At 38.8% G+C, this 27,309-nt stretch overlaps 1 protein-coding gene across 4 annotated transcripts in view; it reads left to right on the top strand.

Moving 5' to 3' along the window:
* The window catches only part of LRCH1 (leucine rich repeats and calponin homology domain containing 1), a 201,008-nt gene that overhangs the window by 91,605 nt on the left and 82,094 nt on the right, over nucleotides 1-27,309 (top strand). For 3 of the 4 annotated variants that reach the window (XM_047870810.1, XM_047871063.1, XM_047870895.1), the window contains exon 2: nucleotides 6,179-6,323. The exons of the other annotated variant lie outside the window; for it this stretch is intronic. In XM_047870810.1, the coding sequence (XP_047726766.1) occupies nucleotides 6,179-6,323 (145 nt within the window). The remainder of the gene's footprint in view (nucleotides 1-6,178; nucleotides 6,324-27,309) is intronic. 4 annotated transcript variants of the gene reach the window in all.

The following is a 27,309-nucleotide window of genomic DNA, read 5'->3' as shown; positions in this document are numbered from 1 at the left end:
CAGTGCCTAGGTAAATTCTCACTAACCAAGTAGACCTGGAGGTCTGTTTGGGTGGCTAGCAATGTAGGCTAGGGCATGGCAGATGCCCAGTGTTTATACCTTGTGACTTTATTTAAATTTTTTTAATGTTTATTTCTCTTTGGGAGACAGACACATCATAAGTGGGAGAGGGGCAGAGAGAGGAAGACACAGAATGCAAAGCAGGCTCCAGGCCCTGAGCTGTCAGCACAGAGCCTGACATGGGGCTCGAACCCAAGAACAGTGAGATCATGACCTGGGCTGAAGTCGGACGCTTAACCGACTGAGCCACCTGGGTGCCCTTCTTGTAACTTTATTTATAATGAATAGCCTGAGGCCTTTCAGAAAAAGGATTCCGGAAAAAATACATCCAGAACTGCACCATTAAAAACAAGGATTAAAGAGGAGATATCAGATACAATTTAAAATGCGGGCAATTTACGTTTTACCAGATATGCTTCCTCTTCTCTCAGCAGGCAGGACTAAGAGCATCTCTTCAGAAGCTCTCACCAGCCCTTCATTCAGCTCCTTCTGGCATGTGAAGTTAGGCTGCAGGAGGAAATTACGGAAGGAAAGTACTAAAGCTTCCCTTCCAATCTGGAGATTGTGGAGGAGACTGTCAAAAGGGGCGAGAGCATATCATGTCTTTATTCTGAGTAGTAACAAAGATACCAGACTCAGACACTAATTAGAACATTATACTAACAGTAACTGTTCATGATGATGCTATTAGTAAGTTGAGACCAGAATTAAATATAGCTTAATTTATAAGCTATTATATCATTTCTTTCTCCTGCCATTGCATTTTCCCCAAGTTTGAAAACAGAGCACTCCTAAAAGAGATTATGTAATAAGAATATAGATTTTACAATGAAAGGACAAATTTATTAAAAAGATGTGCCAGTATTTGTTACATGTGGGTTTGCATTTTATCACTTTTTGTGATACTCCACTGTTGGTATTGATTACTATGATGAAGCAAAACCACTTGGATTCTGAGTACTTTTGACAGAAAATACTTGAATTCTAAATACTTTTTATTTATATACACAAATCTGAGATCTGAAAAGAGCGTTAGAACATTTTCAGTTGCATATACTCTTAAGTTTACGTATCCGGAAACATAGACCTGGGAAATTGAGTAACTTTCTCAAACATATAACACGTGGTTATAGATTTAGAATTGATCTGTGCTCTGGTTGGGGTGGTTTCTATTATTGATTTGGTATCCCATGATCATTTAAAAGGTTTATAGTTGAGGTGCCTGGGTGGCCCAGTTGGTTGAGCATCTGATTTTGGTTTCAGATCAGGTCATGATCTCGTGGTTTGTGAGATGGAACCTGTGTCAGGCTGACGCTGATGGTCGAGAGCCGGCTTGGGATTCTCTCTCTCTCTGCCCATCCCCCTGTGCTCATGCTCTCTCTGTCTCTCAAAAATAAATAAATAAGCTTAAAAACAATAAAAAAGTAAAAGGTTTATAGTTATATGACAGCATTTCTACAAAAATGCCTATATCTTTTTTTTTAAAAGCATTCATGACACTGAAACTAATAATAACATTATTATTATTGAAAATAGTTACTGAGACATTCAGCTTGATAGTGCCATCCTAGCAGTTCTCAGGAAAGGCAAAGTTTTGAATGTAAACTGGAGCCTGAGTAGAAATTTGAGTTGAATCCGAAGGAAAAACGCACGTAAAAGTTTTCTGGGCAAATTTCCAGCACCATAGCACAAGAAGATTGCCGTGTCCAGTAGAGAGTTTCAGGAAGAAAGAATGCAAGACTTTCGGAGTTTTTTTCTGTCGCGATTTTAAACATTCATGAAAAGAAGCTTGCTCCTGTAGTTCCCTTAATTAAGAGCATGGGACTTCGCGGTTTGCTCTGGCTTCTCAAATCTCTTTTCCAATGAAACAAAATTCTGCATGTAGAGAAGGAAGGTTGGTACAGGGGCGCTTGGGTGGCTCAGTTGGTTAAGCATCTACCTCTTGGTCTCAGCTCATGTCATGATCTCAGCTCACGTCATGATCTCAACAGTTTGCAAGATGGACCCTGCATCGGGCTCTGCGCTGTCAGCGTGGAGCCTGCTTGGGATTCTCTCTCTCTGTCTCTCTCTCTCTGTCTCTCCCCTTCTCTCCCTCTCCCCCTCTTTCTCTGGCCTTCCCCTGCTTGTACTTTTTCTCTCTCACACAATAAATAAATAAACTTAAAAAAAAATTAAAAAACAAGAATGTTGGTAGGAAGTTGTATATGTGTATACATACACAGATACATATACATAAACCCATATATGTATACACACATACATCTGTATACATACACATATGTATATATACATAATCCTATATCTATGTATATACACACAGATTATATATATATATATATGTATGGAATTCATTTCTATATATATAATGAAATAAGCAATGCACTCACATTTCTAAAGCCACAGCCGGATGTACAGTTGCGGGAACACCCCCCCACACACACACACCTGTCCTCTCAACAAGAAATGCTTTCTCCAGAAACAACTACTTCTGCCGGTTTCTTCTGCAGCTTCCAGAGATAATCTATTTATACTTAAACAACTGTGTAAATATTCATTTACAAACACAAATGCTAATACTGTTTCTGTACCAGGCTTTAAAAAATATATATAATATGTCTGAGAGACTGTACCAGATCAGCACAAATAAAGCTGCTTCATTCATTTTAATGACTGCATAGTATCAGCACTTCATTATGGAATATAATGTTTAATATTCTATTACACCACATGAAATATTAACAGTATGTTAATATTGATTGATTTAATTTTAGTTTTATTTATATTTATCAATAGCATATTAATGTATAACCACACACCAATATTTAACTTGCTCTCTATTTTTTGTTCTTTCCAGCCATGCTAAAAAATGTCATTTGCAGTCATATGAGTTTATCTGTAGATGAGAAAGATTTCTAGGTTGAATGAAGTATGTACATTTGTAATTTTGATTGATTTTGCTGACATGTTCTTCATTTACATCATGTCCTCAGCGTTATAATGTGTTTATCAAACTATTTGATATTTACTAGTCTACTAGGTGAAAAATGTCCCATGTAGCTGTGATTTACATTGTTCACATTTTAGTCAGGTTGATCAGTTTTTCATATGCTTAAGAGCCATTTATATTTCCTTTTCTGTAAGCCATCTGTTCATTTCTTTTCCTTCTTTCCTTCCTAACTTCCTTCCTTCCTTCCTTCCTTCCTTCCTTCCTTCCTTCCCTCCCTCCTTCCTTCCTTTCCCCTCCCTCCTTTCTTCCTTCCTTCCTTTTTTTTCCAGAGTTTCAAACTTACTATCATTGACTATAGAAGCTCTTTATATGTATAAAAAATTAGCTTACTGGGTTTATGTATTGTAGGACTTCCCACCCTGCTCCCATTCCTTGACTGTCATTTATGTCTTTGGTAGAATTTTTGTTTGTTTTAAAATGCCTTAAATTTTGTTATGTGTTGATTCATCAGTGTTGTGTTATGCCATTCATAGGAAGGCTTTCTCCATTCTAAGATCATAAACACAAACTTCCCATGTGTTGTTCTAGTGCTCTTATGGCTTCACTTTTTAAAGGCAATCATTTAATTCATTTAGGATGTATTGAAATAAAAGGAGTGAAATAGGTCATCCTTTGTTTCAGCTGACTATCCAGGTTTCTCAAACTGTTTACTGACCCTACCTCTTTAACCTATTGAATTGAAATGCAACCTTGACTGCACACTTGATTTCCATATATATCTTTGACCTATTTGTAATTTGTTCCCTTGACCTTCTCACCTGCCCATCACACTGTCTTATGATGTGTCTGTTAATGCCTAGGGGAGCCGGTGCCCCTCAGAGCGCCTTTTGTTTTGAGAGATACCTTGCTCTTTTTGCATTGTTATTTTACCATATGAACTTTAAAGTCAACTTGTATAATAACCTCAGCAAATCAAAAAGTATTGTAGAAGCCTATTTTTTTAATTGGGGGTTCATTCCATTATACACGTGTAGCTTAGGGAGAACTGATACTTTTTTTGATGCTGTCTTATTTACTATCAGGGAATATCTTTTCAATTGTAACCTTTGTTTTTTATTGCTTAGTAGCATTTCAAAGTTTTCTTCATATAAACTTTGCATGTTTCGTCAGATTTCCAGATGTTTTACTCTTATAATAAATTAGATTTCTTGTGTTGTATCATTTTGCTAGTGAGTGTGTGTGTGTATGTGTGTGTGTGTAGGCTATTTTTCAGCATATTCATTTTCTAGCCTGTACCTTTTTAACATTTGAAATAGCTTTTCTCTTGATATTTTTGGGTTTTCTGGGAAAACAATCATATTATTTGTGAATACTGATAATTCTATCTTTTTGTTTCCAATTTTGGTTCTTCTTTTCTTTCCTTATCCATGTCAGTGGCTAGTATCTCCTGAACAATAGTAAGTTGTGATAGTGGTAATGATGTATTGTCTTGATTTTACTGGTAATATTTCTAGTAGTTCAAGGTTTAGCCATAAATAAAAGAATTCTCTCTCTCATGCATGTGTGTGTGTGTGTGTGTGTGTGTGTGTGAGAGAGAGAGAGAGAGAGAGAGAGAGAGAGAGAGAGAGAGAGATTATGTAAGAAATAGCCAACTGTTCTTTTATTAAGTGATTGCATTAAGAACGAATATAAATATTCTAAAACAATGTTCTGATTTATGGTGATGATGTTCCACTTGGTAAAGTTGCTAGAGATCACTTCAAATAAGTCAGTTTTAAGATATAGAAGATATACTTCAATAAAGTAGTTTTTGAAAAAGAATGTATTCAGTATTTTATCAATACCTGTTAAGTATCTATGGAGGTGATCATAAGCGATTTTGCCTTTACTCTAGTTATATAGTGAATTGTTTAAATAATACAAAATCCTTGTATTCCTAGAATAAATCCCACATAGTTATAGTATGTTCATCTTTTTATGTACTGCTCAATTCTGCTTGCTAATTTTTAAATTTAGGATTTACATCAGTAGTTAGAAGGGAGATTCATAAATAGTTTCTTTTTTGGATACTTGTTAGGCATTGGTATCAGTACTATACCTTACTATTCAAATAAGTATTTAGAAACTTACCTTCTTTTACCTTGTGTGGAATAGTGTGAATATTAGCATAATTGTCCCTTTAAACCTGCTTAGAATTCACCCCTGAAGCCATCGAGGCCCGTGTTTGTTTCTTTATGTTTTTATTTCTTGGCGGGTTAGTCAGGAGGATATCCCTTTGACTTCTTTTTCGTTAGAGTATTGACCTGTTTCAATATTCTTTTTTTTTTCCAATGGAGTGTGATTCTTTAAGTATATATGATATATTATTTAAGAAACATCTTCCGTTCGTACTGATTGAGTCCTTCCTCAGTCAGCTCAGCCTGATTGAGATGATTGATGTCGAGTTACAGTTTTCAAGAGTGGTAGCTCTTTTGTTGTATTTGGTTATGTCTACCATTCCCATATTTAGACCTTACGGACTATTCCATATTTTTATTGTTGACATGGTAGTATTGTAAACCATGCTGTGTGTTTACACTGTTCTGTAGACCACATTAGTAAGGTCTTTGGTATCCTTGGCCAAAAGAGCTCAGTTTTATTGCTGGTCATGTGGCAGGCACAGTGCCTGTCCTTAAACACCGTTGATTTATCTTGGTCTTACACATTGTGGGTACTCAGTGATGCTAATGAATGAAATACTTGTTTAGTTGTCTGTGTGTGTGTGTTTGCGGAGGTTATAAAAGACATGTTCCAAGAGACAATACATGTTATGAATACAAAATTGAATTAAATAAATGAAATATTAAATATTCAGGTATATTAAGGGATACAGCTTTCATGCTTCCCTAGGGGAGAATGACTTTGAAATAATTTTCAGTTGAGGCCTTCTATCTGGCCTGCATTTCCAAATTAATATAAAAAGCTAAAACTGTTGCAGCAATATTTTGGCTTTTCCGTATAAATTGGGTAATATGCCAGGAAAAGGAAATCAACCCTGGAGTAACAGAGCTACCAAAAATTTAGATTATGTTTATTTTAAAACATGTTAAGGAAAAAAAGTATTGATAGTTGATAATTGTATTTGATTGTGTTGAAGATTTATTGACAAAACATTCTTTCCTTTTTTCATAGATTTATCTAAAAACAGACTGGTCGAAGTCCCAATGGAATTGTGCCATTTTGTATCACTGGAAATTCTTAATCTGTATCATAATTGCATCAGAGTCATTCCTGAGGCGATCATTAATCTGCAGATGCTGACTTACTTAAACTTGAGGTAGGTTGTCTATAAAGATTGTAATCAAATTCACAGAAAAAGAACCCCAAATAATGATGCTTCCATTTCTATCAGGGCTTTTTCTTCTTGGCAATTCCTGATCATCTTTTGAAGTAAATCATACAAGGATTTTTTAAAGAACTACCTTCCATAATAGATTTGTAGTGCCATTCATACTGTTTTTGGTGCTAGACTTCTCTGAATGTCAATATGACAACATACTAGTGTTTAGTTTTTCTACAGTAATTTATATGGCAGCATTTATACCTTTTGTCTCTTTGGTGCTTGGTATATGGTCTTTGGGTATTGGTGTAGTTTTGGGAGGAGGAGGGCTAAAGGAAGCGAAAAAAGAACGTAGAGGTTTTGACCCGTTGGGACTTTGCTGGTCTTTGGGAGTTTTTGCACCTTTGGATTTTCTGCTTAGTACTGTCTGAGCCTGTTCCTTTTTGGCCACCTGAGAAAATTCAAGAGCACTGAGCAACTCCAGTAAGATACGAAGTTTGGTCATTCAGTTAGGTCAGCATTTGCTGAAGACAGGATGGTGGTCTGTGTTGATTCTCTAATTACACACAGCACATTGTCACATATTAATGCCCCTGAGTAGCTCTGAAGTTAAGAAAATAAGCTACTTTAAGGCCTTGGTTTTAGACCTTGTGCTGTGACTATCAGCTGCTCTGGCTAGGTTTTGGCTCTTTGTCTCCTAATTCCTTGACTCATACTAGATGTCAGGAGGGAGACAGAAGCTGTTATATCAAATCTATCTCTGCAAAAAAAGCAAGGTTCCAAAGTTCAAGCCTGAGCAAAGCCTTCACTCATGTCAGTGGCATTATCTTGGTGTGTAAAGAGCAGCACCTGATTAGCAAGGCTTGTGCTGTGTAACAAACATACCAAACTTTAAAGTGCAAAATTCCCAATGGACCAGATATAGCATTAACTTGTGATAGATAATAATGTCAATTATTTTTTAGTTTTTTTTTTTAAGCTAGCTACTGAGAGTTGGGGTTTTCTCTTGCTTTCTTTGCAGTCAGAGTGGGTTTCTGTTGCATTTCATTATATGTGCATAAAGTCCTACTCATGTTTTTAAGTGTCCTTTACTACTTTTGTGGTAAATGAGATGTAAATTACTATTAGCATAATCTCTAGAGACTCCTGTAGCTTACTTTCAACTTCTCCAGGTTTCTAGTTCATCTGACCATTTTGAGTTTTCTTGAGTGAGACAGTCTAAACTATTTCCGTAACAGCAGAATGTTAATTTCCTTGGAATTGCTGGATGGAGCCAACGTAGTGGTGTCTACAGAGTTTGGTTCACTATTTCCCTGAAACATCTGCCCTCTAATTCCAATCTGCATGGAGGAAATATCCCAAGAGCATATACAGTTGGTGTGTTCACTTTACTTACCTGTATCTGTCCCGCTGTGGCATTTTCACATCCAGCAGTGCTACATGTAACAAATAAGAAGATTTACCTTTGCATTGTTACACTAAGTCCATATACAATGAGAAACTTTTGGGTATAGATGACATAACTCTTCTGGGATAATATAAACTATAGAATTCTATAAATCTAAACTTAACCTTTATGTTTTATTTATTTAAAAACTTTTTTTAATGTTTATTTATTTTTTGAGAGGGAAAGAGAGAGACAGAGTGAGTTGGGGAGGGGCAGAGAGAGAGGGAGACACAGAATCTGAAGCAGGTTCCAGGCTCCAAGCTGTCAGCACAGAACCTGATACGGGGCTTGAACTCACAAACTGTGAGATCATCATGACCTGAGCCAATATTGGATGCTTAACCAAGTGAGCCACTCAGGCGCCCCTATGTTAGGTTTTAAAAGCATTAATATAATTGGTTTTGGTATGATGATTTTCATGTCGAGCTTACTTGAGAGTAGAGTAACATTGTTGTCTTCCGATGATAGAAAGGATGTATTGAAGTGTGGATTTCAGAACCTTTAAGGGCAAGAACAGAGTCATTGAGACTGATGATGCTGAAGAGGAACAATGTGGGTATATTGCAGATAGTTTTGTGGTGAATTGCTAGGTAATAGGAAGAAGAAAGAAAGAAAGGGGTTGTTGAACACCCAACTCTTTAAATGTTGTTTTCTATCTGCTTAATTTCTCGTTTGCCTCTATCCTTTTCCCCTTTTATATAGATCACTTTTGTTTTGTGTTGTCTTTCTTTGCTCACATCTCTATGCTTTAATACCTATTCTGTAGTTCTGAGTCCTGACTCTTTAAAGGAATTGAGAGCTACATATAGAAAATTAAGAAAAAAGTATGTCTCTTACTTTTTAGGTGTTGTATCAGGGTATATGAAAACGTAAGTACATCCTCTAAATTCTTTGAAAGCCAGGTCCTGTGTGTGTGTGTGTGTGTGTGTGTGTGTGTATGTAATTATTATATATAATATATATGTAATTATTTTTGATATGTATATGTGATTATTTTTGATACCCTTTTTTAAATTTACTTCACAAGTATAAATGTGTAACATAAAATAACGTAGGGAAAGCTTTAAAGTGACCAGGAAGATGGGCCCTTTGTTCAATTATAGAGCCTTTAATTCCCAATTTATTGGGTTTAGTTGGAATAGGTCTTCTAAGAATTGGACCATTTGCAATTGAGTTATTTTTGTGTTTGATAGTGATTTGAGGTACAATGTTGTATTTGCCTAAAAGATTTATTTGTAACTTGTAAAATAGTAGATGACTGTCACATCTGTTTATTTGCAAATATATAATACATAATATTACTTGCAAATATATAATGATGCCTGGAAAATACCAGTGGCATCTAATGAAATCATGATCTCTTCTAAGACATTGAGTGGCATCATCCACACAATAGTGTAGTCTGTGTGAGTTCTTCTCGTGCTCAAACTCCTACTTCACTCCTCGCCACCATCATGCCGCTAACCAGGAAGGCATTTAGAAGATTGTGCTTGTGTGGGATCATGATACATGTCCTGTCCACAATACCCAGGATTGGGCACTGTGGCCTTTTCAGTTCCTTTCTACCTCTCATGAAAATCAAGTCAACGAAATAAAATTTATTTCTTTTTGGGTATGGTGAAGGGGCATAGTGGACTCCCGTTGACTTTGGCCTTTGGAAGAGAGGCTGTCAATCTGTGTACTTGAAAAAGAAGCAGGGGACTCAGGAAGCCGCAGACATACTGCGTTGTAGAAGAACTGAGTTGTCTTCATGCAGTTTTTTTTTTTTCTGTGACAAATGGGGGATTATGCCAAAGGAAGAAGCTTATACTCTAGACAGAAGTGTATCATCAAATCACGACCTCATCACCAGTCTAGAGGTATCGGGGAAATCTGTATAAATTTTAGAAAATTAAAGACCAACTGTAAATTGCTTTTAGGCACACACTTAATGCGGACTCTGTCAGCTGTAGCCTGTTCTGACACAACTTAGCAAATAGGCACGTTCATCAGACTTTACAAATCAGTACCTGAAACTGCTTTCTCTTCCAGAGTGCTTAGGGGTTTTTCCTCTTATTTCTGTGAACTACGAGTAAAGAGCTGTTTAGATAAAATAGTGTAGAGATGTTGCTTTTCAGATTTTCACAGATTGCATGTTTCTATCCTTAAAATTAAACACGGTCTCAAGGTATTTTTAATTTTTTCTCTTTTGTAATAAATCACATATAGGACTCACTAGTGCTGTATGTTTTAAAGTAGGAGAGATGCCATATGAAGCTACTTTGCATTGACGGGAAACATTCAAAATTGATCACACCCTGTGGGATATACTGGGCATTTCAGAAGAGGAAACAGCCATAAATATTTGATGGTGATGGTGGTAAGGATGACAACGGAGCTGATGGTGGTGGTGGTGGTGGTACTCCCCATTGCCTACACAGCTTCTTGGCTGAAGGGATGTCTCAGAGATGTTATCTCTAAGTGTCAATGGCTGCTTAGTGCCAGAAACCCAATCCCTGTCTTAGACTAGAGATGGGTGTAATTAGCACATGCAAGATAAAACTCTGCACTGTGAAATACAGTGAAAAACACTTCAGCGTCTTCCCACACGATAGAAATGTCAGACTCGTGGAAAATACTAATTTATTGCTGTTTATGTAGCCTGTGTTTGAAGTCTCAGGGCTTTTAATCTCTGCGTCTTGGTGTTCACAACAGAAGGTTATGTTAGTTTAGTGTAGGTGCCACTGTGTTTCTTCCTGTTATAAAGTGTCTTAATCCCAGAAATGTGGCCAAGAACAATAAAAACGATCAAGCAAGAGCTGTTCCTATAGAGAACAAACACTTTGAACCTGAGCTACACAGGAAAGCCTTTCAAAGTTTAAACTCTATTTTAAGGTGCTGGAGAGGCTGTTGTTGATTAGACCCATGGAGAAAATGTACCTTAGGAAAATGGAATAACCCGGACTAGCAAAACGCTTGGCAACAGAGGGGTGTTACGAGTCTAAGACTAGGGACTTTAGCTTAAAAGTTTCATCTCAGAGAGGTTCAGGAATAGAAACTGCCAAAAATGGAAGTTCTTTACAGCATTTGATCATATTGCTTCCAGAACTCCTGGTGAGTGGTTTTACTTTCCGAGGGTGAAACACACACATCGGGAGCTGGCTTCTTCATTAGAAGCCCCCCTGTGTCTATCAGTCTATTTAGGAATAGTTTCTGAGGCATTGCCTGTGAAGGAAAGGGCAGGCTCTTGAGCAAAATGTTATCATACCATAAAAGGAATCTGTTTTGGATGCTTTTTCTGAAGCCTGGCATCCTTTTTGGCTGCTAAACAATGTGCAGAAAGAGCCAACTTCCTGATGGCCATATAACCTGTATCCCTACATTCCTTTGGTGGGGTGGGGGGGGGCGGTTTGGGGAGGTCCTTCTGAGAAATAATCTTTAATCCTAAGAATAGCTCACTATCTGAAGGATTTGGAGAAGCATCTTGCGTGCTAAGGTTGCCTTAGCACAGATTTTATATTTTGGTTGTGAACTGAATTAATTTTTTATTCCTAAGAATTTTAATTGTATCCCTCGCCTTGCCACTGACATTTCTGAAGGTCTTGACTGTAAGATAGCATTTATTCTTTCTAGAAACTGAGAAAATTGATGGCATCTTCCTACATTGAAAAAGGGGAGGAGATTTTTTCAGTTCAAGACAAACGTGTATCCCAAATCCTTTTATGAAGGTCTTACTTTATTTTCAAAGGGAAAATGAGCTATTTTGGAACTGACCTTTGGAAGCTAGGCTGTGTTTTATCAAATGACAGATCAGCAGGAAGACACCAAAACACAGCAAACCATGTTGGAATTTGGAAGCATTATCTTAAAATTTGAAGATATTTTTTGTAGAATGCTAGAGTTGGAAATGGCCACCAGACTCATCAATAGCATGACCAACATTGTATGGGTTAAGCCTTGTCTTTTCTAGTGTGCCCACTGGGCATTTGTTTTCAAGGCAGAACCTAGAGACAGTGGTCTCTAAAATTTTTAATATATTTATAAATTTTAGCACCTGTAAAATTCTGTACATTGGCATTGGTAGCTGTCAGGCTTTATTAAGGGTGAATGAGTTAATAGTAGGATATTTCTTACCAGATCCCATTCCTTTTAGTATAGTTCATACTTGGCAAGACTTCCAAAGAGGATTTTTCCATTATACATGTCACCTGATAATAGATGTTGTTTTAGATCAGTGTTTGTATTAAACAGGAACAGAGAGACACAAAAGGGACATTATGGCTTTGATGGCTAGAGCGCTGTCAGAATGTGTTGATTTTGTTTTCAGTTCTGCTTCTGATCTTAATAAAATTTGGAAGATCTTTGTGCTGAAGATTTTCCCTCCAAAAATGGGGCAAATACCTACGGCTAATTCATTATTTAGATGTTTTGTATTTAGTAATTCTCAAAGTTTTTTTCTGCAAGTCAAAACGAACAAGGTGCAAATTAATTTATTTTTCTAGCTAGACAGATTAAAAACCCTCTGAAACATTGCCATTTCATCAAGAATCAGCTTATTCTGTTTCTTCTAAGAATATTGCAGTTTGCAGTGACAAGTACTGTCGTCAAGAAGAGGGAAAGAGAAAAAGAGCGTATACACAAGGAGGAGGGTGTGGGTTTTTGTTATAGTTTGCCTGACATTTTCACCTTTGTTATCTTGTCTGATGCTAATTATGCCCTTTAGGACAGTTTCATAGTCTTAAAAATAGTTGCTAGAGAATTGTCCAGGAGACCAACATAAATATTGAAATAAAGGAGGACTTTTGTAATTTTACACATTTCTATTGTATCTGTAGTTGGTTTGCCTTTCAAATTCCTAATACTGTGGATTTGTGTTCCTTTATCCCCCCTTTTTTAGAAGTCTGTCTGTTTTGATTGTGTATTTTTTTGTTGGATCATCTTTTAATTTCAGTGACCAATGTTTTTGGGTTTTTATCTTCTATTTCATTAGTTTCTGATTTTTATCTGTCATATTTCCATCTATTTTCTTGTATGTTTATTTTTTTTCTAATTTCTAGAGTTTAGGGTATGTCATTCATTAATCTCATAGGAGCATTTAAGGTTATGAATTTCCCTATATGTAGCGCTGTAGCTGAGTCCTATAAGTTGTGATGTGTGGTATTTTTTAAATCACTCTTAAAACCTTTCTAATTTTCTTTTTTTTTTTTTTTTAATTTTTTTTTTTTCAACGTTTTTTTATTTATTTTTGGGACAGAGAGAGACAGAGCATGAACGGGGGAGGGGCAGAGAGAGAGGGAGACACAGACTCGGAAACAGGCTCCAGGCTCCGAGCCATCAGCCCAGAGCCTGACGCGGGGCTCGAACTCACGGACCGTGAGATCGTGACCTGGCTGAAGTCGGACGCTTAACCAACTGCGCCACCCAGGCGCCCCCCCTTTCTAATTTTCAATATTACTTCTTTGACCCATGCATTTGCTATAGAGTAGATTCTTCAAGTTACCTTCTATAATTGATTTTTAATGTTACCGCACCGTGTTTAGAAAATATTTTGTCTGATGTTGATTCTCTACCTTGGTTGAGATTTGCTTTGTAGCCTGTGTGTAGTTAATTTTGTAAGTATTCTGAAAGTATGTATGTCCTCTAAGTGTTGTATGTGGATTCTAGTAAATCCATTAAGTATGAAGCTCATCTTGTCTTTACCCTAACACGTTTTGCCTGTTTAATATATATCTGTTACTGAGAGATGCGCTTTAAGCAAAATAGGATGATTGTGGATCTGTTGGTTTTTACCCCTGTAATTCCATCAATTCTTAATAGATGTATTTTAAGACCAAGTTATAGGCCAGGTATTTTGAGCCCAAGTTCCAAAGTGTATGTCTTTCTTACAAACTGCAAGTTTTATCATTGTGTAGTGATTCACTTTATCCTTAAAACGCTTTTTTTTTGACTTACAGTCTATTGTATATGAAATTAATAGTTATGTCTTAGCTTTCTTTTGGTGTCTTTTGCTCACATACATGTTTTCACTTCCGCATTTTCAACCTTTCAACCTTGGTTTAGGTTCGTATGTATGTGGATTTATATTTTTCTTCTTACTTTGTATTTTGTCAAGATTATCTTTGCTTCTTTTTCCCCGCCTTTTCCTAGCTTCTATTAAATATTCCAAGTTTTGTTTATTCCGGTATTTTTCTTTCTCTGGTTTAGAAATTTGTCATTATATCTTTATACATTTAATTGAAAGGTTACCTATAAATTGCAAAAGCCTAAATAAAGATCTAAAGGTAAAAAATGCCTCTCTCATCCTCCCCAAATTGATAACATTCACAGAAAGCTTTAATGGCAAGCACTCCTCTGCAAATGTATATTATTTTTATTCTATATTTTAGGTCCCTCTTGCTTTTTACCTTGATTTGAGTGAACTGATGCTCATTTGTACTTACCTATATTTTTTACCAGATTCTCTGCTTTTTCATCTCACCCTTTTTAGGATGAATCTCTTTGTTTATAGCATGCATTCTTAAGAAGTTTCTTTAGTGATAATGTTTGTGGTAAATACAGTCTTTTTTCTGAAATGTCTTTTCACCTCATTGTTGAAGGAAGGTTCAGTTCTTGGGATAAAACTTTAGGCTGTATTAGTGTAAAGTTTTAAGTTACAGTTCTTTTCTGTTATATTTCAGAGATGCTGTGTTTTCTGGCCTCTGGTTTGCTATAGAGAAATCCTTCGCTAATCCAAATGATTTAGGCTTGTAGAGAATTTTTATGTTTTTCCTTTTGATTTCTCCCCCTAACTTCTTTTTATCTTTGTTGCTCTCTATTTTTTGCTATGTTATGTATAGCTCTATCTTGATTTACCTAGCTATAAACTTTGTTTTGCTCTCTGAGCCTGAAGATTCATGTATTTCATCATTGTCTTTGTCTTTTTGCATATTGCCCCTTCCTCCATTTTTCTATTATTTCTGCCTACTTTGGGTACTCCCTATTGGTTAACTTAGCTCTTTCATTCTTTCTCACTTCTTAAATTTGGGATAGTTTTCAAATAAAAAAAAGTGTTTAAACATATTGAGAGTGGAAGGACAGTACTGCTTTGAAAGCAGGAAAAAACTGTAGTATTGTGGGATCCTTAATGGAAAAGAGTCTCAGTGACTTGAATGTGTAGTGAGAGAACTCTGTATTGTGGCTTCTTAGTGAGATGTGATGCCCTCTCTTACCCTTGTAATAGTATACTTTGTTGGTTGGCTAAAAACGAACTTTGACTTGATACCGAATTTCTATGAGTTAAGTCATTTTATTATAAAATTAGATGAGGACAAGTCTGGAAGCCTTTGCCTCATTAAATTGGAGTGTGCGAGAATTTGACTTCTTAATCTTCAGTCCTTTCTTTGTTGGATTCTGCCCAGTTAGCATCGTCCATACCTTCTTCCCTGCTGTCTTAACATGAGGGTCAGATGGAATTAGGGCTTTTTTTTTTTTAAATATAATTTATTGTCAAATTGGCTAACATACAGTGTGTAAAGTGTGCTCTTGGTTTTTGGTGTAGATTCCCATGACTCATTGCTTACATACAACACCCAGTGCTCATCCCAACAAGTGCTCTCCTCAATGCCCATCACCCATTTCCCCCCTCTCCCCCACCGCACCCACATCCACCCTCAGTTTGTTCTCTGTATTTAAGAGTCTCTTATGGTTTGCCTCCCTCTGTCTCTGTTTGTAACTATTTTTCCCCTTCCCTTTCCCCATGGTCTTCTGTTAAGTTTCTTAAGGTCCACATATGAGTGAAAATATATATCTTTCTTTCTCTGACTGACTTATTTCACTCAACTTAATACCTTCCAGTTCCATCCACGTTGCTACAAATGGCAGGATTTCATTCTTTCTTATCGCCAAGTAGTATTCCATTGTATACATAAACCACATCTTCTTTATCCATTCATCAATTGATGGACATTTAGGCTCTTTCCTTAATTTGGCTATTGTTGAAAGTGCTGCTATAAACATTGGGGTACATGTGCCTCTATGCATCAGCACTCCTGTATCCCTTGGGTAAATTCCTAGTAGTGCTATTGCTGGGTCATAGGATAGTTCTATTTTTACCTTTTTGAGGAACCTCCACACGTTTTCCAGAGCAGCTGCACCAGTTTGCATTCCCAGTACAAGAAGGTTCCCATTTCTCTGCATCCTCGCCAGCACCTGTAGTTTCCTGATTTGTTCATTTTAGCCACTCTGACCGGTGTGAGGTGGTGTCTCAGTGTGGCTTTGATTTGTATTTCTCTGATGATGAGTGACGTTGAGCATCTTGTCATGTGTCTGTTGGCCATCTGGATGTCTTCTTTGGAAAAGTGTCTATTCATGTCTTCTGCCCATTTCTTCACTGGATTATTTGTTTTTTGGGTGTTGAGTTTGGTAAGTTCTTTATAGATTTTGGATACTAGCCCTTTATCCTTTATGGCATTTGCAAATCTGTCACCCCATTGATCGCCAGCGTTGATTCGACTGATCTGGCTGGCTAGGCGGGTGTCCCCTTCCTCCCTCACCGCTCCATGTGTGTCCCTCCCAAAGCTGCACACTGGATCAAAGAGGACAACCTTCTCCGATAGAGGAGGACTGTTCTTCGGTCAAGGGTATGTGAGTAGCTGCGTTCCCCTGCTAGAACCTCCAAACAAGGAATTAGGGCTTTTTAAAGGTGAGTGGGTTTTGACTGCAGTCTGGAGGTGTGAGGGCCAGTCCAGGGCTTCGCTTTGGTTTCCTTGCTGTTCTTATTTGCTTGTTAGTAACAATGATAGTAACAGGACAAATAAAAAAATTTTTTACAAGAGTTGCTTTTGAGGAAAAAGACAGTCTTGGTTTTCTCAGCTTCCCAATTCAAATCTAAATGCATTGCTTCATTTTCAAAAGTAAAAAAAAATAGACTGTAGTAGCTGAAAAATTGTAGAATATGATGTAAAAGTACTTTACTACTTCTGAAAAGAATACCTGTGCTGTGAGAGCTCAGGGAAGGGCGATCTTGGTAAAGTAATGCAGCCAAGAATTTCAGCATGCGTAATAATCATAAATAGACTTCTCCAGGGAAGATAAGTTAAGTCAAGAATAAATACATATTCTGTGGTTCTTTATCTGGAAGCATTCAAGGGATGGAATGTTTAGGTGACAGAGTTTATTCTGTGAGGCATTGTTTTTTCACCTCCTGCCATTTCTTGGAACACCTTCATACTCTCTGGACCAGATGGACTGTCACGACAGGTGGAATGAGATAATCTCTGTGAACGGTAAGAAAATAGCCAGAAGATTTGGGTCACTTTCAGAGTTGGATCATGTGGAACTGTTATCTATTAATCTAAGCATATCCACGTTAACCTTATGAAATCAGGCAGTGTTTTTCTGATACCCCTCTTGGCAGCTGGAAAGCCATAGCAGAAAGGAATGTGAAAATAACATAAGAAAATTGACCCCTTTCACTCAGTGATTAATTCATCTGTTCATGAATAGAGAATAATACATCTGGAGGAAACTTACTCGCCAGACTCCATAGGGGGTTGAAAAACAGTTACTTATTTCTAACCTCAGTGATGCCATTGGATCAATTAAGGAATAAATAAAACATTGTTTTCCCAAAGTATATTCTATGGAAAAGTGTTCTGTCAGATATAGGTATACTTAAACAAACAAACAAACAAAAAAGCCCAAAGCCCACGTATTGTGCTAATCTGCACTATATGTCTCCCAGCAACACAGAACTCTTCCCCTCTTTTTTTGTGAGACCTACCGTTTAGCATCTCCCAGAACAGTGCTTTCCAGAACACCAGTTTGTAAACACTAATTTAGAAGAATTTTTATCACCCACTGACTCCTTTAAGAACTGACCTCATGCCTAAAAAAGGACGAGGTTAAAAAGTATGTCCCTTCATGTTGTTATATTCAGAGCCCAGGTAATCTGTATGGACTCCATGTATTGAAGGAAAAAATGAAATACAAGTAGAAGACAGAAAGGCCCAGGAAACACTAAAGCATAAAGTGTGTTACACAGAGGTGCCATCCAAACTGACTTATTTTCTCATTTAGTACTTAAAAAAAAAAAAACTTTACTTTTTTTATTACCTATCAAATAAAATGTGCACTCTCTTTTGAGAAAAAATTACTGCAAAGTACAAGTAATATATATGTCATCACCGGTGCTCAAACAATTGTTAATTTTTTAAGACATTTGTTCATAAGATTTTTTTTTTTCTTTTCCCTAACTCCTTTATAGGATGGAATTTTTTTGGAGGGGGTGAGAGGATTTTTTCAGAGGTTCTGAGAGCTCTATATTACATAATGAAAAAAAAAGAATGACCTTGACCAGAAGTATGAAGCAACTAAGTCTTTAAATTGTCTGCACTGAAATTTTAATGTTGCAACGCCACATCCCTATAGTTGAAACTAATCACCCGTTAAAGGGTAATTCTTTTAAAAAGGTAAAAATCAGGGGCACCTGGGTGGCTCAGTCGGTTGAGCCTCCGACTTCGGCTCAGGTCATGATCTCGCGGTCTGTGGGTTCGAGCCCCGTGTCAGGCTCTGTGCTGACAGCTCAGAGCCTAGAGCCTGTTTCGGATTCTAGGCTCTCTGCCCCTCCCCGCTCTGTCTCTCTCTCTGTCAAATATAAACATTAAAAAAAAAGGTAAAAATCATGACTCTAATACAAATATAATATCCATCAAAGATTATATGTATATAATATATAATAGTATATAAATATATATAGTTCATTAATTAATAAAGAAACCAGTAAGATGTTACAACCTGTTTAAAGGAGAACTCAGCACGCACAAACACACGCATACGTTCACACGAGTGGGCTTACTGAAGTGAATTTATGAATAGTTGTGAGAAGGCAGCAATCAGTTGCAGTTCCACTGCACTCATGACAATTTGTGCTTTTAAAAAAATTTTTTTAGTGTTTATTTATTTTTGAGAGAGACAGAGACAGAGCATGATTGGGGGAGGGGCAGAGAGAGAGGGAGACGCAAGACTCTGAAGCAGGCTCCTGGCTCTGAGCTGTAAGTACAAAGCCCGATGTGGGGCTTGAACTCACAGACCGTGAGATCATGACCTGAGCCGAAGTCAGATGCTTAACCAACTGAGCCACCCAGGTGCCTCAATTTGTCTGTGTTTCTATGCACGAAAATTACTTGTATTACTATCAGTTTTCAGTGTTAGAACAAGTTACAGGGATGTAAAGTAAGTCAAAGACCATGAAAAACGGAGATAACCGGGAAGGGTGTACTAGACAAGCCCCGAGCAGTGATTCTGCCCATCTCGAAATCATTTACGATGTGTCCTGGTACACCAAATAATTTCATTTAGATCGTGGCATTTATGAGCAGTTTGAATGGGACTAGAGGTAGAAGAAAAAAATCGGCAGTGGTATTCACTGTGGATTGGGAAACTCTTCGTTGCCTGGGTCCCAAAGATGGTGAGAGGCTGGCTGTGTGCAGGTGGGTGGCGGGACAGGGTTGAAGAGGCAACGTGTGTGCTATGAGGGTAGCACGTTTACTTTTGTTGGCCAGTCATTCTTCGAGTAGGTGATCTTGAGGGAATTGAAGCCAACTGTTAGGAATAGTGGTCCCTCCCCTACCATCAGTCCCAGCGAGAGACCGCCGAGACCGCAGTACCAAGGGGAGAGAACAGCCCGGGATTTTTGGCAGAGGCAACCTTGGGTCATTCGACAGAGGTGCCCAAAGTCGGCAGACACTTGTGTAAAGAGTTATTAGGATGAGCCTGAGACCCTTTCACCCCACTTCACGGGGAGGATCCATAAAGGGAGTCTCACTTTCATTTGCTAAGAGTCACTAACGTCTTGCCTTAAATCTTGAGAAACCCAGTCGGAAATATGTGCCGCTACGGCATTTGAAAACGCCATGACCCGTCTTCAAGTGTGACGTAGGTGATGTCAGCTCAGCGAGATAGTGTCTAATCTTGTTAAAGGTTAAGGCTCAGGATTCATGGACATTTCATGTTTTCTCAGAGTTTAGGACACGCTCTTGAGCAGAGCAGGCACTCAGTGTGGAAAAATAATTCGCTTCCTGTCAGCATTTAACACCACGGCACCGTCCTCCCTTGACTTGGTCACAGGCTTTCCTGCTTGCCCCTCTGGGTCTTTCTCTTTCTTCTTTATCCCCCGTCTGGATGTTCTTTCTCTTTTTGCACCTTGTCGCTAGAATTCCCCAAAGCTCCGCCTTTGGTCCTTAACGCTTCTCTCTCCGACCCTGGCCTCGGGTGTCTCAAATATAGTCTCCAGCTCCTCGAGTCATTTGGACATTTGTCTTCATTTTCCTGATTGCCTAAAATTCAGTTCCTCTTAGATGCTTATTGACTCCTCGAAATTCAGTGTCTGCTAAACTAAGCTCACTTTCTTCTTTCCCAAATTAGCATCCTCGTTCCTGTCCGTGCTCCTGTTTTTCTCCAGCCCCCCAGCGTGGAATCTCAGAAATTATCTTTGACCCCGCCCTTCAAACTTTTACATAGACATTAATCGTTGAATGACCAGTCTAGCATCTCGTTGCCTCCTGCTTGAAATTTGGGGTCCTCCTCCTACTGTTTTCCTGGCTTCCCTTCACGTTTTATTCCAAAGTAAGTGAAAATAGGCTGGGTTGTATTGGAGGAAGGTCACACATTGATATGAATCCTAACCCACTTGGTTTCAAACCACACAGCACAGAACAACTCACCAGCTAGGCAATTTGAAGCAAGTTTTTTTTTTTTTAAGTTTATATATTTATTTTGAGAGAGACAGACACAGCATGAGCAGGGGAGGGGCAGAGAGAGAGGGAGAGAGAGAATCCCAAGCAGGTTCCATGCTGCCAGTGCAGAACCCAGTGCGGGGCTCAAACTCACGAACCGTGAGATCATGACTGAGCCAAAACCAAGAGTCAGATGCTTAACCGAGTGAGCCACCCACGTGCCCCTGGAGCAAGCATTTTAAACTCTCTGAACAATATCAGTTTTTGCATCTGAAAGGTCCAGGCTAAATGCTTATGTTACACCACTGTTGTGAATATAAATAAAATATAATTGTCTAAGTGCCTAGCACAGTGCCTTATACATAGTAACTACCCAAGAAATGTTTCTTGAATTGTCAAATCAAGTTTTACGGTATGCTGCCTCATATGTATTACAATCTGGGTTAAGAAAAATAGTGCAAAAGATCTCGTAAAAAGTAAGTGGATTCTCTAGTACGATTAGTAAAGTGGATATGCTACTGATCTGTAACAGTATTAGAGCCTTAAGTGGAACTTTGTTATTATTGGCCGTCAAGGTACATGATAGGAGCTCTCTGACAACTGATTTCCTTGGAAGAATAAGTAGGAAAAAGAGGATGTACATAGACTTATATTCATGCATTTCCATCTGCATTTAAAAATTCCTAGAAATAGATGGAGAGACATATGTCTTCAGATGGTAAACAAAAATGTTCAGGCATTTTAAATTTTATTATGAATATTTTGTATTCACGCAGTGTCCCTGGGTGGAAGTTGATCTGAGCATCCTGTTCTCATTGAAGTCAGTATGGATATCCCTTTCTTTTCAGGTGGGGAAAAAATGTTAAAGTAACATTTGACTTGATGGAATTGCAAGGAGGAGAAGGCAGGTGAGGTAGGCCACTTTCTGCATAACAGGAGGCTAGGGGTCCATTCTACCTGGAACATGGCGCTAGAAAGTGGGAGAATTATACTTAGTGCCAATACATATGCTTTTTTTAAACTTCTAATGTTCATTTTATTATTTTGAGAGAGAGAGAGAGACTGAGCAGGGGAGAGGCAGAGGGGTGGGGGGTAGAGAGAGAATCTCAATCAGGTTCCACATTCAGTGCTGAACCTAACGCCAGGCTCTATCTCACGACCACGAGATCATGACCTGAGCCGAAGTCAAGGTTGGATGCTTAACCAACTGAGCCACCCAGGCGCCCCTCGCTACATCCTTTAAGCCATTTAGGGTGGTTTGCCTATATGCCAGCAACAGTGTTTTATGCAGTGGTGTTTTTCAGGGCATAGGGCTCAGGCTTCTACACTCTTAATACTTACAACCCCAAATCTACATTCTTGCCTCTGAAGGTGTTTGGCAAATTAATATTCTTTGTAGCATCTCTTATGGCATTCTCTTTGAACATGCAGTGTTCCCTGGATTGTGAACATTTAGCTCCATTTTAGGGTGAAGGAAGGGCATGGTAAAATATGAAAGAGGAAATTTAAAGCACTGCTTTTCGGAGCCTTACCCTTTCAGAATTGAAGAGCGCTGAGGAAAAAGGAGAGGAAATAACTGAGAAGGGACGAGTTAATGATGACTACACTTTGAAATCTAATTATAGACATCAGGAGTGGTAGTTGCGGGCCATTGAGAGTATAAAAAAAAAAGTGGAGTATTTTAAGCAAGGCTTTATTTATACTCAGGAGGAGACTGATAGGCTGTCACTGTGAGAAACAGGTTCAGCCGCAGGGGCCAAATATGGTACAGGGACGCACAGTGGCAATGCACCGCGAGTGGTGCAGCAGCAATCGGCCTGAATTCTGAGCCGCTGTAGACACTCACTTTTTGCTTCTTGCGTTTCTGTGAGGTCTCCTCTCCGAAGCTGACCCTTTTCCCTTCTCCAAACACGGCCCTCGTGGGCGGAATGTGAGACGGGACGGGTTTGGAGTTCAACAGCTGGTTCATGATTCAGGGACGTGATGATTCTGCGTTTCTGGTCTTGCAACATGTTAAGTCTTTGAGTGATAGCCATCCTCAAGCGGTAGACGGCGTAACTGCTTTCCAAATTCGATTTCAGCGTGGGCGCCCAGATTTTGTGCACGCACGTAATCTCAATCAAATTACTGCTTTAACAATTTCACGTAAAATATTACTAGAAGCGTATGTATGTAATTTGTATTTATAAAGTGAAAGCCAGCCGAAATATCCCAGGCAACCTGAAGCAAGGCTCTGGTTGTTGGGGTCAAGGTCTCAGGCATACAGTGATGGGGGGGTGGGGGGGAGGGAGTGCAGGGGGAGGGGCTGGCGAGGAAGAGGAAGTCCTCTGTCATTAGGGGAAAGGAGGGTGAGACATTTTGCTATGGTGGGTTTTTCAGAATGGAGCCAGCAGGAAAAAGGAAATGGTTCTCTATAGATATTGTTCACTGAAGTGTGTATATAAAGACAATTAACAGCCAAGTGTCGTATGCAAACTAGAAAAAAAAATCATAAAAACACTACTCTGCCTTGAATGAAAGGCAAACAGGGTATGCAGAAAACCAAAAGAACCCCACAAGCCATAAAAACAAAATTTGGTGAGGTGAGGTATCCTGTGAGAAAGGAAACTTGCTTGGTTGGCTAAAGTAAAATATTTAAAATATCTGCCATTCACAGTAGGTCGCACACCAAGCCCAGGTCGACTATTCAGACAGTAACAGCCACGGCTGCATCGTTGTTTTCTCCTCTCCCTGGCCGAGACTCCTGTAGGGTGAGCCCGGGGGTGTCTGCACCACGAAACCTGCCCTCCTTTCTCTGTGCTCTGTTGCTCTGTGCTGTAACAGCAATAATGATGTGAGATCAGCAACCATCACAAACCTATGAAGAAAGTGTCACAGCATGCATCTAAACAGCCACAGAGAAAGTCATTCATGTGATTGTATGTTCTAGTCCAGGTTTTCCAGACCGGTAATGGTTACTTGGTTGTGTTTCAGCCTGAAATTGTACAGCCCGGGCCTGGTTCTTCCGAGCATGCCTCGGAGGGACCATCTTTATGTTTAATTGGCATATGTTTTCAATGAGTGGAACACGTAACCGTATTTTAGAAGTGGCGGCAATTTTAGCAGTTAGGAAATAAAATAAATAACTGAAACCAAACTAAGTGCACATACCTTCTTTTTGGCCCCCTACCCACTGGTTTGCTACATGAGTGTTTGGGTATGGTTTAATCTTTCTGTAGAGACTTAATGTTGGGCTGAGCACTTTTTCATCCAGAGTCTCATGTCTCATGTTAGATAGGTATTATTATTTATGTTTTATAGATGGCAAAACCCAGAGGGGTTAAATGTTCTACCTAAACTAAACGTTTGTGACACACATGAGATTTGAACCCAGGCTTTCTAATTCCACAGTTGGTGACCTCTTCCCTAGTTAACTAGGTGAATATGTTATAAAAATCTTTCTATAAATTATTTCCTACTAAGTGAGTTCTAGCTCAATTATTAAGTGAACCCATATACTGAAAAGAGTTGTATTCCAGTAGAATAAAAAAATATATATGGTCCCCTGATCCTAAAATCACATGTCAGAATATAGTTATTTTTATTATTGCATACTTTAGGGAAAATAACTTTCTGATAAACTGATAATAAATAATGTTAAATACCACCATTAAGTCTGAAGTCATGGATATTAATAAGTGCCATGGTCAAAACACATTAAAATAAGGCTCTCAAAAAGTAAAACCATACGGTAGTGCTTTGGTTTGCAAATTCCTTAGTTCAGGAATTATGTCGAGTGAGGGATCGTGGTCCTTGAAGCCAAGAGAAGTTTATCCTGTAAACTAAAGCTGTCAAAAGTATTCAGATTATGTTGAGCTGCCTTGTTTCATCCTGACATGAGGAAATAGGCCAATAAATCTAGTAGGGAGTCGTTCGACAGAGAAAGATGGAAGAGGAAGCATTAGCGATAAAAGCCTACGGTCTTCCCGCCCCTCCTCCCCCCTCCCTGTGCCATCCTCCACCCAGACTGGGCAGGGAGAGTGACTGGAGATGCTGGGTGGGAAGGCTCATCCCGCCACCACCAAATCTGTAATTTCTACTTCTGAATGAGTGGCCCTTTCCCCCCGCTAATTTGATCTTCTGTAATGAGCCAGTTAAAAAAAATTGTTTTTTTTTTTTTTTAAATTCTGCTTTCAGATGGAGCCTACAGGGTAGATTTGAAAATAAATGTTGGCCGTTACCTTATCAGACGCTGTATGGCCTTATTTTAAACATCGTTTCTGCAAAAGGCCTGTTTTTAGCACAGAGGCCTCCAGGAGACAAGTGGGGGGCAGGATAGTGGTTTGCAGCCTGAGGCACTTACTTGCTTGAGAAAAATTGCTGCCAGATGAGTGGTTTCAAAAAAAAAAAAATACAAAAAACAAAAAAGTGAGGCAGCCGATGTGGTCTTTAGTGGGCAGAGGATTAAAGGAAACATAATTTCTCCTGTCCTTTATAAATATTTGCTGGACAGCTAATGGGTTTTTGTGTGCACATGTAGTTCCTTTATCTCTTGGGGAAATTACAAGGAATAGAGGGGCATCCAGTGGTAACATACGTGCACTAGAGCTTGAGAGAATAGATCAACAAAATACAAGAAAGATGTGCCCAGGTCTGTGGCATGCTTATTATACCAAAGTTCTGGCACCTGGATTTTTCTACAGGTGACTACATACAGTATGTGTGGGACATAAATAGACGATTCCATCAGCAACCTTTAGTATAAAAGGCTTGTATCCCCGTCAAAGAAATCATACTTATTTTTTAACAAATAAGTATTAAATAAATTGTATTATTAAATATTAAAATATTAAAATAGATTTTAATAAAATATTAAATAAATTTTAATACTTAAAATTAATGCTAACATGTTAATTTAAAATGCTTAAGTGTTATTTTATTTTAAATTTTCTTTTTTTTTCAACGTTTATTTATTTTTGGGATAGAGAGAGACAGAGCATGAACGGGGGAGGGGCAGAGAGAGAGGGAGACACAGAATCGGAAACAGCTCCAGGCTCTGAGCCATCAGCCCAGAGCCTGACGCGGGGCTCGAACTCACGGACTGTGAGATCGTGACCTGGCTGAAGTCGGACGCTTAACCGACTGCGCCACCCAGGCGTCCCATGTGTTATTTTATTTTAAATGAGTATCCATCCAACTGAGGGTTGATGGGGGTAGGGGGGAGGGGGAAAGCGGGTGAGGGGCATTGAGGAGGGAACCTGTCTGGATGAGCCCTGGGTGTTGTATGGAAACCAGTTTGACAATAAATTTCATATTAAATAAATAAATAAAAAGTAAACAAAACTACAACACTTAAAAAGAAAATAAGTGAGTTTCCATCCTAGAAATCCCATGAAAATAATCCCATGTACTCTCAGATATTCATGCTTCTGAATGAGCAGAACGTTCACTGCATTGCTTTTTTTTTTTTTTAAGTTTATTCATTTATTTAGAGGGAGAGAGAGTGTGTGTGTGTGTTAGCACAGGAGGAGCAAAGAGAGAGAGAGAGAGAGAGAAGGAGGGAAAGAGAGAATCTCAAGCAGGCTCTGTGCTGTCAGTGTGGAGCCCAACTTGGGGCTCGATCTCACAAATCATGAGATCATGACCTGAGCCGAAATCAAGTGTCAGATTGTCAACCTACTGAGCCACCCAGCCACCCCTGCATTGCTTAATGGTATTATCAGTAGCTCTCTCGGTTCAGTGTCTGTCAATGTGACAAGATACCTGTGTCAAGGTGAGACTGGGAATGGTTTAAATCTGAGTTTCCAAGCAAAGAAACACGGGAAGAATCTTGAACTGTAAGTGTTAATTTGTGAAAATAAGCATGTAGAAGTTTTTCAAAATACTAATCTTTGTTTCCTTAGCTTCTCTTCAAAAGGAAGTTTAAATATGTCTCCAAAATAAAAAAAAAAAAAAAACAGGCCTTATTAGCTTTTTTTTTTTTACTAATCCTCACTTTATGAAATTACATGTTAATAAATATTTTACAACCACAGGGGCGCGTGGGTGGCTCAGTTGGTTAAGTGTCAGACTATTGATTTCTGCTCAGGTCACAAGCTCACGGTTCCTGGGATCGAGCCCTACTTTGGGCTCCATGTTGACAGCGAAGAGCCTGCTTGGCATTCTCTCTCTCCCTCTCTTGCTGCCCCTCCCCTGCTCACGTGTGTGCATACTGTCTCTCTCAAAAATAAATAAATAAAACTTAAAAAAAAATAAGTAAATGTTTTATAACCACAGGTTACATTCCAGACTATTTATGTGCCACCTTTTAATAAACTTAGTTCTCTTCCCGGAGATAGTGTCTAAGGAGGTTTTGGTTTTTTTTTTTTTTTTTTTTTAATTTTTTTGGAGCTTGAAGAAAGCTGTCTCCCATCAGAGCACCAGGAAGTCCCCCTCAACCAGCCAGAATAGCCCCTCTGGGCTCCTGTGGGTGGATGTCAGAAACTGGCAGCCTAAGTAACCCCCTTTCACTGCCCTCAGAGATCAGGAGACAGTGCCAGGGTGGGCCCATCACCCTATTTTCCCCTGTCACTCTAACCAGGGGGAGGTGAACAGCCAGCTGGTCCTTCCAGTGCCAGGGACCTCCCCCCACCTGCCCCCTGTAGGGTTTCGATCTTCTCCCTCCCTCTGCTGGACCCTCTTAGAGAAACCTCTCTCCTTCTGCTCCTTTCTGGAAATAGCTTTCTTTGCAAATCTGGGCAATGGAGGGAAGATTGGCTGTGTCTTTTCTTGATAAAGCTTATTACCCAGGCCTTGGGTACCTGGAAGAGAAGAAACGTCAGGATATTTACAGGGGATCATCCACATGAGAAAGGTTCTTTCCAGA

Source organism: Prionailurus viverrinus, chromosome A1 (genome assembly GCF_022837055.1).
Source record: "Prionailurus viverrinus isolate Anna chromosome A1, UM_Priviv_1.0, whole genome shotgun sequence".
Lineage (NCBI taxonomy): Eukaryota > Metazoa > Chordata > Mammalia > Carnivora > Felidae > Prionailurus > Prionailurus viverrinus.
Note: the sequence above shows the minus strand (reverse complement) of the source record. Positions and strands in the feature narration are given on the sequence as shown.